Here is a 13,629-nt window from a genome sequence, read left to right as displayed (position 1 = left end):
ATTAGATAATACATAATTTGCACACACACCAACAAACAGAAGTCAGCTCAGACAGATCAGAGGCACACATCATGAGCTCCATCAGCAGCAGATTTGAATGTGTTTATGTAACAAATGTTAGTGTGATTCACCGAATCGCATTGATCGGTTCCTCTTATCAAACGGAATCGTTTCAAACTAAAACGTATTGTTGCTGTATCATATCAGAGCCCATATACATATCAAATCGTCTTTAAAGGGGAAGATGCACATCCCTACTAATTCATTTTTTCATGTTTTGTCCCACAGGCGGAGGCCAGGTTGGCTGCAAAGAGAGTGGCCAGGGCGGAAGCGAGGGACATCCGAATGAGAGAACTCGAACGGCAACAGAAAGAGGTGTACACTCTGTCACACACACACATACACACACTTAGTGATACAGGTACAGTCAATGATTCAACACTGATTAATTCAAGAAAGAGATCCTGCCATTTCTCTTGTTGAACCAGAAGATGTTGGGGTTTACGAGTGCTGCATGTTCACAGATCAAATCCAGATATCTGTACATAAACCATCTTTCACATGTACTTTCCCTTGTATGTAAGTGATGAACCTTGTGTGACTGAGTCTAAATCATATAATAAGGTAGTTGTGTGTTCAACTCCATGGCACTCCCTCCCTCCCCCTGTTCTGTCCAGCTCTCCTCTCGCCACTCCTCATCCAGCAGCAGGAAAAGCTGGGGCTCGATCCACCAATGGATGGTAATGTTAGGCCAGGGAGCATGGGCCTCTCTCTGTACTAACACAGCCTGCTCTGTTGTGTATGGGAGCTGCCCTCTATCCCCCTAAACGGTGCCCTCTGATGACAGAACCTTGCATCACATTATAAATGTTGTTCTGCAATGTATTTGCGTAGAAGACACCTTTATCTGTGGCTGTGCATTGAGAGTTGGCTATGGCCTCATTTGGGTCGTTTATGCTATGCAATGAGGCAGTTTGGGGCTAATGTTGATATGCATTTTGAATTAGGTACTATGGTCCTGTTTTCTGTTCTCTAACCACTGTTGAGTGAGCGTTTCTGAAATAGGCGAGTTCCTAGGGCAGTTGCGGTGACCGTATTACCGGCAATCACGAGTCATAAAGGCAGTCAAATTCCACGTGACAGTAATTAGGTTTCTCTAAGCTCTGATGCTGCTGATGGTCATTAGTAGCCTAACAAACTTGCTAACTGCCTGGTACTCAGCACTCTATTGTCCCTCTAATCACTCTGACATCAATGCAAATGTAATGGAAAATCTCATCAAACACTTCATGAGAGCTCATGTTGCGCAACATTTCTATAGGATACGCAGTTGTGTGAGAAAATAGTGATGGCCTCTAAGAGGATCCCATCAGCTTTCTATAGGCTAAGCCTACTATATTTATCAACTGTCCTAATATTAAGCACATTGCTTATCTTTACAACAGGCTGGCATTTACATCAGGCTACCCTGGCTGGCATTTAAATGATCCACGGGATAAGGGTAGCGTAAATGACATGTTTCGAGACAGGTGCATGATAATGGTCCGTTCTAAATGAAAACAAATTTAAAACTCGTTTTTCAACCTCTCCACAAATGTATTGTTAAACAAACTATAGTTAAGTCGGTTAGGACATCTATTTTGTGCACGGCACAAGTAATTTTCCCAATAATTGTTTACAGACAGATTATTTCACTTATAATTCGCTGTAACATAAGTTTACATTTAATCCCTGGGTCATAAATTTACATACACTAAATTGACTGCCTTTGAACAGCTTGGGAAATTTCAGAAAATTGTCATGGCTTTAGAAGCTTCTGATATGCTAATTGATATTTGAGTCAATTGGAGGTGTACCTGTGGATGTATTTAAGGCCTACCTTCAAACTCGGTGTCTCTTTGCTTGACATCAAGGGAAAATCAAAAGAAATCAGCTCCACAAGCCTGCTTCATCCTTGGGAGCAATTTCCGAACGCCTGAAGGTACCACGTTCATCTGTACAAACAATAGTACGCAAGTATAAACATCATGGGACCATGCAGCCGTCATACCGCTCAGGAAGGAGACGTGTTCTGTCTCCTAGAGAGGAATGTACTTTGGTGCGAAAAGTGCAAATCAGTCCCAGAACAGAAAAAGGCCTTGTGAAGATGCTGGAGGAAACAGGTCCAAAAGTATCTATACAATGACCCCAAGCATATTTCCAAATTTGTGGCAAAATGGCTTAAGGACAACAAAGTCAAGGTATTGGAGTGGCCATCACAAAGCCCTGACCTCAATCCTATAGAAAATGTGTGGGCAGAACTGAAAAAGCCTGTGCAAGCAAGGAGGACTACAAACCTGACTCCGTTACATCAGCTCTGCCAGGAGAAATGGGCCAAAATTCACCCAAATTATTGTGGGAAGCTTGTGGAAGGCTACCCGAAACATTTGACACCATTTAAACAATTTAAAGGCAATGCTATCAAATACTAATTGAGTGTATGTAAACTTCTGACCCACTGGGAATGTGATGAAAGGAATAACAGCTGAAATAAAACAATTTCTCTATTCTGACATTTCACATTCTGAAAATAAAGTGGTGATCCTAAAACAGGGTTAAAACTGAGTTAAGATGTATGTAAGCTTCCGGCTTCAACTGTATGTACAGACAAGATTACATCAAGAATAGTCTGATGCGTGACAATATTAGTCTGTAACTTGTGAATTATATATGATGCCCAGCTTAATTGTAGCACAACTAAAGTTGCCAAATGAACTTCTTAAAATTAAGCACATTAATTTGCTTTACAAGGGTGTAGAGCGTAACTGGCATACATAAGCACCCCGGGAGACCCATGAGGCGGCACACCATTGGCCCAGCGTCGTCTGGGTTAGGGGAGGGTTTGGCCGGCCCGGAATGGCCTTGTCTCATCACGCTCTTGTGACTCCTGTGGCTAGCCGGGCGCATGCACGCTGACACAGTCACAAGTTGTATTTAAAAAAAAAAAAATAACAAACAATTCCAGAACAATCTGAGAATGTGGGTATCGAGATCCTTTTTCAGGTGAAACGACCCAACGAAAAGATGTGTGCTTAGGACTGTGTATGCAATACTGTAGCTAGCTAGTAACTTTTCAATTGAATTACTGTGTGGAAACACAGGTTTCCTTTATCTTTTCTGTGGTTGAACAGCTCTTGTTGCAGTGTTTTTGATGGATTAAAGGAGCTGCCCAGGTTGTTGGAGATGTTTGGACTAACATTAACATCAAGATGTGTTATGCGTTGTTACGTCATCGCATGTAGAGTATTAGCCTTCCTTTGCATCTCCCTCTCCTCTCTAAGTTCCAACGTTCTCCATCTCCAGGCCGACACAGAGAAGGCCCGGCACTCTGGAACTAGTACTAGATCCAGTAGCCATCATCGGCGGGTCTGTATACTTTCATCTCTTTCTCACCTTTATCTTATTTCCTGACTTGTCTTGACGTCCTATTTGTCTGTCCCCGTGTTTCTCTGCAACAGGATGATGATGTCATGTCTGTCCGTAGCACTGGAAGCTACAGGGTGTGTACATTTCCGTATTCTCATTGACGGTTGTCATGTCATTATTTTAGTCTGACTATTAATATGGAGGTAGATTTCTGTTGGAAAGTCCACACTGATGTGTGAGACCATTGACCTTGTCGAGACAGCATTGGCTTATGTGTCTCATTAATTGTTAGAATTTGTTACAAATTGGAATACATCAATGTTCCTTGAGTAATTATGTTGTGGTGTGTGTGTTCTGGTTTTGAAGTCAACCTCCTCATTGCGAGACCTGGGCAGCTCATCTTATAAAAGCCTGGCCTGCACCTCTCATCGAAGAGACCTGGTGGTGCGTCTGTGTTGCGGGTGTGTGCATGTGTGTGTTTCCTGGTAAAGGTGGGATGAATTGCATGACATTGTAAAGAAGGGAAATGGGGATGGGTTTGCTGGCCCATAAAAGACCAGTGTTGAATTTACAGCTGGGGTACAGAGGAAGATAGCTGGGCTATATTAGGCAGGGCTATATTCTATGTTGTCATGGGCTAGGCTAACATCTTTGTGGCTTGTAATGACATTCAAAAGACAAAATTACCAGGCTACCGCAAATGACTCAGCGTGATAGTGTTTAATAAACAATTCAATGTCCATTACTAACCCATTTTCCTAATGAAAAAGACATTTAGCTTATCATTTAACCTCACAGTTTTGCAGTGTCATGCACCAACTGTCAAAATGTAGCTATGACTTGGTGTGCCGTTCGTTCTCACAATTTTTTAGTAATCTGCAGTGCGAACACACTCACAGCATGTCCGTCTGTCACTCCTAAGAGCAGGGGTCTCAAACTCGTTTATCCCGAGGGACCACATTCGGTCTTCCCGCGAGGGCTGTATTTACTAAGACAACCGGACACATCAAATCAGCTCATGGGCCGCATCTGGCCTGCGGGCCGCCAGTTTGAGATCTCTGCCAAGAGCCGCCTATTGGCTGTTTTTATCTTGTGGTGGTCATATTTCACATGAACCTTGTTCTCTCCCCAGTCTGACGGCCTGTCCAATAGCTCGGCCCTGAAGAGTAGCTCCTCTGTGAAGGGTAGCTCCTCTCTGAAGAGCTCCCGCTCCACTGTATGTACTTGTCTCTTGCTGAGCTTGTAGGGGATTGATTCACAGTAAAAGTGACTTTCATCTGTCTTGTTATACACTGAACAAAAATATAAATTCAACATGCAACAATTTCAAATAGTTACAGTTCATATAAAGAAGTCAGTCAATGGAAATACATTTCATTAGGTTCTAATCTATGGATTTCACATGACTGTGTATACAGATAGGCATCTGTTGATCGCAGATACCTTAAAGAAAATGACCGACTGGCACGACAATGAGCCTCAGGATCTCGTCACAGTATCTCTGTGTATTTTAATAGCCATCAATAAAATGCAATTGTGTTTGTTGTCTGTAGTTTATGCCTGCCATACCATAACCCCACCTCCACCATCGGGAACTCTGTTCACAACGTTGGCATCAGCTAACCGCCCACATGACCCCATACACACTACACTGTCTATCTGCCCGGTACAATTGAAACCAGGCTTCATCGGGGAAGGGCACAGTTCTCCAGTGTACCAGTGGCCATCGAAGGTGAGCTTTTTCCCACTGAAGTCGGTGACGACACCGAAATGCAGTCAAGTCAAGACCGTGGTGAGGACGATGAGCACGTAGCTGAGCTTCTCTGAGACACTTTCCAACAACTTGTTCATAAATTCCTTGGTTGTGCAAGCCCACAGTTGTATCAGCAAATTCTCTAAAACAACATTGGAGGTGGCTTATGGTAGAGAAATTAACATTCAGTTCTCTGGCAACCGCTCTGGTGGACATTCTGCAGTCAGCATGCCAATTGCATGCGCCTTCCAAAACTTGACATCTGTGGCATTGTGTCGTGTGAGACAACTGCACATTTTAGTGGCTTTTTATTGTCCCCGGCACAAGGTGCACCTGTGTAATGATCATGCTGTTTAATCATCTTCTTGATATACCACACCTGTCAGGTGGATAGATAATCTTGTCAAAGGAGAAATGCTCACTAATAGGGATGTAAACTAATTTTAGCACCACATTTGAGAGAAATAAGCTTTTTGTGCATATGGAACATTTCTGAAATATTTTACTTCAGCTAATGAATCTTTTATTTCAGCTCATGAAAAATGGGACCAACATGTGACGTTGCGTTTATATTTTTGTTCAGTATAGTTCAATCAGCCATGTGTTCATTTTAGTTTTCCTCTTTTGTAAACTTGAATGTCATTACACACTGATTTCAGATGTGATAGTGTGTGTGAGAGCTTTTGCATAGTGAGTGGGATAAGAAGAGCTTGATTTAATCGCTTTAATTGCATGCTTTACCAGAAAAGGTGCTTTTTACATGCATATGTATTTGTACACTATACTGCCTAACTCCAGATTTTCACCATCATTAGCTAATTTTCCATCCAAATGGCAGCACATTTAACTGTATAACTGATCAAATTATGCAAGCATTGTAATTTTGAATTCCGTAAAGTGAGTGTGGGAGAGGTGAAGATATTGTCTATCAACAATAACAAGCCACTGGGGTATGACAACTTGGATGGAAAATGACTGAGGATAATAGTGGACGATATTGCCACACCTGTTTGCCATATCGTCAATCTAAAGTGTGTGCTGGCCTAGAGGGAAGCAAAAGTAATTCCGCTACACAAGAATAGTAAAGCCCCCTTTTACTGGCTCCAATAGCCAACCAATAAGCCTGTTACCAACCCTTAGTAAACTTTTGAAAAAAATTGTGTGACTCGAAATAATGCTATTTTACTGGAAACAAATTGACAGACTTTCAGCACTCTATAGGGAAGGACATTCAATAAGCACGGCACTTACACAAATGACTGATTAGCTGAGAAAAAATGTCTGATTAAAAGATTGTGGGAGCTGTTTTGTTAATTGCGAATTTTGACATTATCAACCATAGTCTGCTGCTGGAAAAACGTATGGCTTTTCTCCCCCTGCTATATAATGGATAAAGAGTTACCTGTCTAACAGAAGACAGATGGTGTAATTTAATTGAAGCCTCTCCCAACATAATCCAGGTAGAATCAGGAATTCCGCAGGGCAGCTGTCTAGGCCCCTTTACTTTTTTCAATTCTTTCTAATGACATGCTACTGGCCTTGATTAATGCTAGTGTGTCTATGTATGTAGATGACTCAACACTATACACGTCAGCTACTACAGCGAGTGAAATCACTGCTTCAGTTAGTTTCAGAATGGGTGGCAAGGCATAAGTAGGTCCTAAATATTTCAAAATCTGAATGCATTGTATTTGGGACTAATCGTTCACTAAACCCTAAACCTCAACTAAATCTTGTAATGAATAATGTGGAAATTGAGCAAGTTAAGGTGACTAAACTGCTTTGAGTAACACTGGATTGTAAACTGTCATGGTCAACACATGTTGATACAACAGAAGCTAAGATGGAGAGAAGTATGTCCATAATAAAATACTCCTCTGCCTTTTTAACAACACTATCAACAAGGCTGGTCCTACAGGCTCTAGTTTTGTTGCACCTGGACTATTTTTTTCAGTCATGTGCCACAGGGGGACCTTAGAAAATTACAATTGGCTCAGAACAGGGAAGCACAGCTGGCCCTTAAATGTACATGGAGAGCTAACATTAATAATATGCATGTAAATCTCTCATGGCTCAAAGTGGAGGAGAGATTGACTTCATCACTGCTTTTTTTGCAATAAATGTTGACATGCTGAATGCACCTAGGTGTCTGTTTAAGCTACTAGCACACAGCTCGGACACCCCCATGCATATCCCACAAGACATGCTACCAAAGGTCTCTACCCAATCCCCGAGTCTAGAACAGACAATGGGAGGCACACAGTACTACATAGAGCCATGGCTACATGGAACTCTATTCCACATCAGGTAACTGATGCAAGCAGTAGAATCAGATACAAATACACCTCATGGAACAGCGGGGACTGTTAAAAGACACACATAAGACACACACTCTACACACACATACACATGGATTTTATATTGTACAGTGCATTTAGAAAGTATTGTACCACTTGACTTTTCACACATTTTATGTTACAGCCTTATTCTAAAATGTATTAATTATATTTTTTCCTCAAATCTACACACAATACCCCATAATGACAAAGTGAAAACTGTTTTTAGATTAAAAAATAATAATAAAGCAGACACCTTATTTACATAAGTATTCAGACCATTTGCTATGAGACTCGAAATTGTTTCCATTGAACATCAATATGTTTCTACAACTTGATTGGAGTTCACCTGTGGTAAATTCAATTGATTGGACATGATTTGGAAAGGCACACGCATGTCTATAAGGTCTCACAGTTAACAGTGCATGCTGAGCAAAAAAAACAAGCCATGAGGTCAAAGGAATTGTCCGTAGAGCTCTGCTCCCTATCCATGGAACTAGTCCACTGTGCCACCATGATGGAGCTAGCATGCAATGTTTTTTTTGTCATACAAAGCTGTCCATTTTTGTCTATTCAAACGGCCCCATTTTCAAATGAAAACAAGCACTTATTAAAATAAGGTGTGGCCAATTAGTGGGTGCAGCATACACACCTGAACACACTTAACAAGATGGAGGATAGAGAGTTTTGATGTTGCGAACAGAATGTATGATTTTAAATAACCTTCTCAGAACATTGAGCGTTACTGATGTTTTCTGTTTTTTTTATGGAAAGTTTTCTTAAATGTTCTGAGAACTGGACTTGAAATTGAACCATGAAGCCTGCAGAAAACGCTATGCTAAAGTACTGAACTCCCATAGAAGACCGTTGTTTGTTAACGTTTTCTGAACAATTTGAGAGTATTACTTTAAATAAAACCATGAGGAAACCTTATGGGAAGGTTGTATGCAAAATAACGATAGGGCAAACACATTCACCAAGCTCTATGAAACATGGTTCTTAGAATGTTATGTGCTAGCTGGGTTCTATTGATTATATTTATATAGCCTCAAAGCAACAAGCTGTTCAATATTTGGCGTGTGTGCTGCCCAAATTCAGTCGGTGTTCAGACAGGAGTAATTGTATAATTTTGGAAACATTATTGCAATTTATCAGGGGGTGCTGCAGGCTTTTCAGCACCACTACTTTCCATGGCTTTGGGTCTTGGGTGACTGTGACCCTAAGTAAGATTTGCTTTGGTAGCATGATTTAACTTCTGGTGTTCCCCCATTCATGTCCCTTCTTCCCTGCCAGAGCTCTGTGTACAACGACCTGCATAAGAAGGCTCCCGTGTCCAGCAGCTCCAGGAAGGGCCTGCTGGTCAGTGTGTGTGTGTGTGTGTGGTCTCTCCTCGTGTGAGCCTCTCTGGGCGCGTTGGTCCAACTAACTAGAAGCAGATAGTTGGACCTATTACATTGGTGGCCAATGTAACTGAGAAAATCTACCGAGGAAGATGTTTTTCTCTCTCTTTGTGCATGCTTTATGTATTACATAATTGTTCCATAATAGACAAAACGGTGCCCTGTGATGCTTTCAATTTTTGATAGTGCAAAATATAGATGAAAAGGCACGTCACAGCTTTGGCATGTTGTTGTGCATTATTAATTTCCCCCTGTCTCTCTGTTTATGGTCATATCATACTATTCCTCTCCTCCTCCAGACTGGCTTGTACCATGATCAGAGGAACTACAGCAGCTTAAAGAACACCTCCAAACTTCCTCCTCCCACTACTTCCACCTATCAGCCTCGGGTTTGTCTTTCTCTTCAGTCTTGGCCTATTTCTAAGCCCTTCCCTGTCTCGATTAAGTGGTGAAAGCTAGTTAGTTGAACTGAAACTACTTAAAGAAGAATAGAGTTTATCTACTCAAGTTTATGGGACGTATAAATGGCAGTTGAGATGGCCCTTTGTGAATAGTTAACTACACACAGAGGGGTTTTATAGTATCAGTGTGTGTTTGCACTCTTAAGGTTTACAGTAGTTAGTTATTCATTTGCATGAAATTGCTGTTGGACCTCAATGACGTACATGCAAAGTACATGCTACACCTCATCCATTTTCAATTGACGGGGACAGTCACCTCACTCTGTAGTCTTATTCACATCTCAGCGCTCTACACTCAGGGCCCCAGGGACAGAGCAATGGCGTTTGTTTCTCCTCACACAGAGGACACTTTCCTACCAACCCCCACCCCTGCTCTCTGTGGCTGTCCCTCTAACTGTCCCACACCCCTTCTCCTCTACCTCTCCCCTCCTCACAGGCCCCATCTGTGGCCTCCACCGCTGGCTCTGGTTCGGGGCTGACGCGCAGCTACAGCCTGGTCAGTGTCACATTCATGCCTTCATATCACCTTCAAAAGAAGACCAGACCTCAGTCCTCTCTGTAACATCTGATAGCCGTGGCCAGGGTTCTCCCTAGGTCATTTATATTTAGGTCCAATGGTCACCGTGGCCACTTAGTGGGGCCAAGGTTATGCGGTCTGGTGGGCTAAATTTGATAAGACATGGCTTTTTGTCTGGTCAGTGCTTTCTACTAAGAATAACTACAGCAATCGTTTGATGCAGGAAATATCCCACTGTTTATATTTCGTTAATATGGAGAAAGGCGTGCTACTCAGCCTGTAAGATTCTCTGACTGAGGTCGTTGCTCCCTCTTGTGCGTTGCTGAGTTCTGGATGCTCTCTCCCTTGTGCCTTCAGGCTTCTATAAATGACGATGGTCTGTATGGCTCGTACACTGGTTCTCAATTGCATACTGTAAGTGTTCCGTGTGTCTATAATTATAGTGTTTAATAATGTCACCAGGGCCAGCAGCATACTGGCCTGTCTGTGTCCCCACCATGTCAATGCTGTGTGTGTGTGTGTGTCCCCACTACAGCCCTCTGAGTACAGCTGGTGCTCCACCCGGAGCAGCCCTGTGGTGAGCCCAATATTCAGTCACACCACATGCATGGTGTACACTAACCTAGTCTGGCGTTACCATACTCCCAAGCCTGGAACTGAGACTCTCCACCATACTTAAACCCACACACTGCCATTAATAACAGGCTACCTACCCACACCCTCTTCCCTAGCCATCCTCACGTCATGCCTAGGCATACATAAATATATGTTTTGTTGTCACACACTGGATAGGTGCAGGGAAGTGCAGTGTTTTTACAGTCAGCCATAGTAGCATGGCGCCCCTGCGGCAAATTAGGGTTAAGTGCCTTGCACATTTTAATATATAGCAGTGACTGGATAGACAATTAATTGCCAAAGTGTATAGTATCTTCCACTTTATTGCTTTTTTAAGGTGCCATGTGTTGCACGCAGCGGTGTGCAGGTCGAGACGATGTAGGCTGATGGGACAACTCTCGTCAATTTGTTCGAGTTCTACTCCGTATTACTTGATCAGATCAGCCTAATTACATGACCCGATGGACCTAAAATGTGGGGTCTTTTTGTATAGTCCAGATACAGAATGCCAGTAGGCTTCATTAGCGTGTGAAGGTCTTCACAGCTCGAGAGCTTCAATAGCAAATGAAAACGCTGGAAGTGCATCTGATTTTGAAGTGTGTGAACGGAGACTCCCTTTTCACAGTTAGTGAGGTGTGTGCCAAGTGCATGTGGATACAGTACTCTGATAAAGGGGGATCCTGACTGCTCATGCTCCTCACAGAACTCCTCTGATGACGATACTGCCAGCACCGTGTCCCAGGAGCGCTACAGTCGCGGCAGGAGAGACAGCGTGGTGAGACCCTGGGGTTAGGTTAGGCTCTGGAGGGGGGATTTAATAGAAACGGGCACTGTTGTTTCTAGGGTTTATATATGGGTTATTTACTTTGGATGTCTCCCCTTTTGGTGACCTTTTTTGGGTGTGCCTTGTTGCTGTGTTAGTGTGCAGCACTGATATATGTAGGCTTCATTCTATCCTTTTCAATTTCCGTTGAAAAACGGACAACGTATCTATTCTGTTCCTTTTAATTATACTTTTTTTTTTTATCCTGTAGTTGACATTTCATTACACACTGACCCAATGTAGGCCTATGCCCTATGGCTCTCCCTTTTAGACTTTCCATGTTTTCCTCTGACCTCATTTCCTTCCTCTCCCTCGTTCACTATCTCTACCATCCGTCTGTCTCTGCTCAATAGTCGTCTGATTTCTCTGACATCAGTGAGTCGGCCGCTGACTATTTCAGCCGCTCCAACCGCAGGGGCAGCGTTGTGTCTGACCTGGATGACCTGTGTATCCCAGACGACCTGGACGCTGTAAGTTATCCGCCGTCAACACACTGGCGTGTGATGGAATGCACTGGATTGCGGTTGTGGACACGTAACAAGCAGTGTTTTGGGATGATTTCTCACAGCCTGTGTTTTCATATGTGCTTGCTGTATAGTCAACTCCTATAGTCATTGTCAATGTGTTGGCTATTTAGCACATAATAGATCTGGGACTAAGCTAGTTAGGAATAGTATTATGGCTGGTTTTGTGTCTTCACAGCATATGTTTGCTGCAAATAAAGACAATTGAATAAAGTTCTCTGCCCTGAATAACCTGTGTCTATGCCTGGTATGATCTATGAACATGCAGCAGTCCCTAACTCATACCCCAGCTACTAACTGATTTGCAGGGTGTGATCAGGTTCGGCATCAAGCACGTGCCACTTTGGATACGAAATCCGTTCATGCTTGCAGATGCCGTTGGCATGTCTGTTTTAAATGATTGTTTCCTTATTTCTCTTTCAGCTGGATGAAAAATGTGATAAGACCTTCGTAGACTACAGCCGGGTGAGTACAACAAGCAGGAGCGATATCCAGTGTTCATGTCTTCAGGCCATTTTATTTGTATCAATGACGACCGTGACCAATGTAGGTCTAAATCATTAAATAGGTTTCCAATCCATATTTTTACCTACGTTCATCGCCACGCCGTTCAGGTCCATATTGTTAGTTTCCTCATATCTTCCGCATAGAGCTGTGGTAATGCCGGGTGATGTATATCATCTTAGTGGGCCTGGTTGGAGCTGAATGGGAGGATCAGTTAAGCCAGGGCCCATTAGTGTGGGTGTTGAATGACAGTCCTGGGGTGTGTCCGTTATGTGCTGTGTTGACTTGAGCTCTTGACTTAAGGTGCTTTGTGTTGTTTATTTTTCTTCTAGCCATCCTCGCGCTGCACCACTCCCGGCCTCTCCCCGGCCACCCTGGCCTCCCTGGGGGGGACCTCCTCGAGACGGGGCAGTGCAGACACAGGCAGCATTGTCGATCCTGACACCAGTCTGAGTGAATTGAGGGTACACACACACACCACCACCAGTCGCATAAACACCATTGCATAAACACAACTCTGAATGCTCAGCTATGAAAAGCCAACTGACATTTACTCCTGAGGTGCTGACCTGTTGCACCCTCTACAACCACTGTGATTATTATTATTATTTGACACTGCTGGTCATCTATGAATGTTTGAACGTCTTGGCCATGTACTGTTATAATCTCCACCCGGCACAGCCAGAAGAGGACTGGCCACCCCTCAGAGCCTGTTTCTGTTTCTACCTAGGTTCCTCTGCCTTTCTAGGGAGTTTTTCCTAGCCACCGTGCTTCTACATCCATTGCTTGCTGTTTTGGGGTTTTAGGCTGGGTTTCTGTACAGCACTTTGTAACATCGGTGAATACATTTGATTGATTACAAGGTTTAATTACAACCTGTTATTATACGGTTAGATAAGTGTGTCAGTACCAGTATCAATACCAATGTTATCTAAAACACTAAAACCATTCAAATGTCAAATCGATTTGAAATACAAGAGAAGTTACTTTTTACAGTGAACCATGTGTAGTAGTTTATTATTTTCCTCACTACTGTTTTATTTGAGTTCAGCGATGATCTGAAACATCCACACCTCCCTGCTCTCAACGCCTTATGTTACATATTGACACCATGTATGCACGGGGAAGACTGGAAATTACATATTTCTTCGACTTCCTATAAAGCTGTCCTTGTGTATGTCTGTGCATACCGTTGGGTAAATGACTGTCTTCAGATGCCAACAGCACGGGTGCTCTGTCTTAAATCTGTCAATCTGTCCTTAGTTCTCCCTGGTTTCCCCCGATTCACCCC

General features: G+C 42.9%; 1 protein-coding gene across 10 annotated transcripts in view; it reads left to right on the top strand.

The window, feature by feature from the left end:
* Positions 1–13,629, top strand: part of lrrfip2 (leucine rich repeat (in FLII) interacting protein 2) — a 60,512-nt gene that overhangs the window by 32,294 nt on the left and 14,589 nt on the right. For 5 of the 10 annotated variants that reach the window (XM_046359052.1, XM_046359055.1, XM_046359051.1 and 2 more), the window contains exons 3-17: positions 289–375; positions 678–740; positions 3,343–3,405; positions 3,498–3,539; positions 3,772–3,849; positions 4,538–4,621; positions 8,788–8,853; positions 9,194–9,283; positions 9,792–9,851; positions 10,230–10,286; positions 10,408–10,449; positions 11,191–11,262; positions 11,664–11,780; positions 12,258–12,299; positions 12,671–12,802. In XM_046359052.1, the coding sequence (XP_046215008.1) occupies positions 289–375; positions 678–740; positions 3,343–3,405; positions 3,498–3,539; positions 3,772–3,849; positions 4,538–4,621; positions 8,788–8,853; positions 9,194–9,283; positions 9,792–9,851; positions 10,230–10,286; positions 10,408–10,449; positions 11,191–11,262; positions 11,664–11,780; positions 12,258–12,299; positions 12,671–12,802 (1,095 nt within the window). The remainder of the gene's footprint in view (positions 1–288; positions 376–677; positions 741–3,342; positions 3,406–3,497; positions 3,540–3,771; positions 3,850–4,537; positions 4,622–8,787; positions 8,854–9,193; positions 9,284–9,791; positions 9,852–10,229; positions 10,287–10,407; positions 10,450–11,190; positions 11,263–11,663; positions 11,781–12,257; positions 12,300–12,670; positions 12,803–13,629) is intronic. The other 5 variants (XM_046359058.1, XM_046359059.1, XM_046359060.1 and 2 more) reach the window with 2 other exon arrangements.

Source organism: Oncorhynchus gorbuscha, linkage group LG08 (genome assembly GCF_021184085.1).
Source record: "Oncorhynchus gorbuscha isolate QuinsamMale2020 ecotype Even-year linkage group LG08, OgorEven_v1.0, whole genome shotgun sequence".
In the NCBI taxonomy this organism is placed as follows: Eukaryota; Metazoa; Chordata; class Actinopteri; order Salmoniformes; family Salmonidae; genus Oncorhynchus; species Oncorhynchus gorbuscha.
This window is presented reverse-complemented; position numbering and strand designations above follow the sequence as displayed.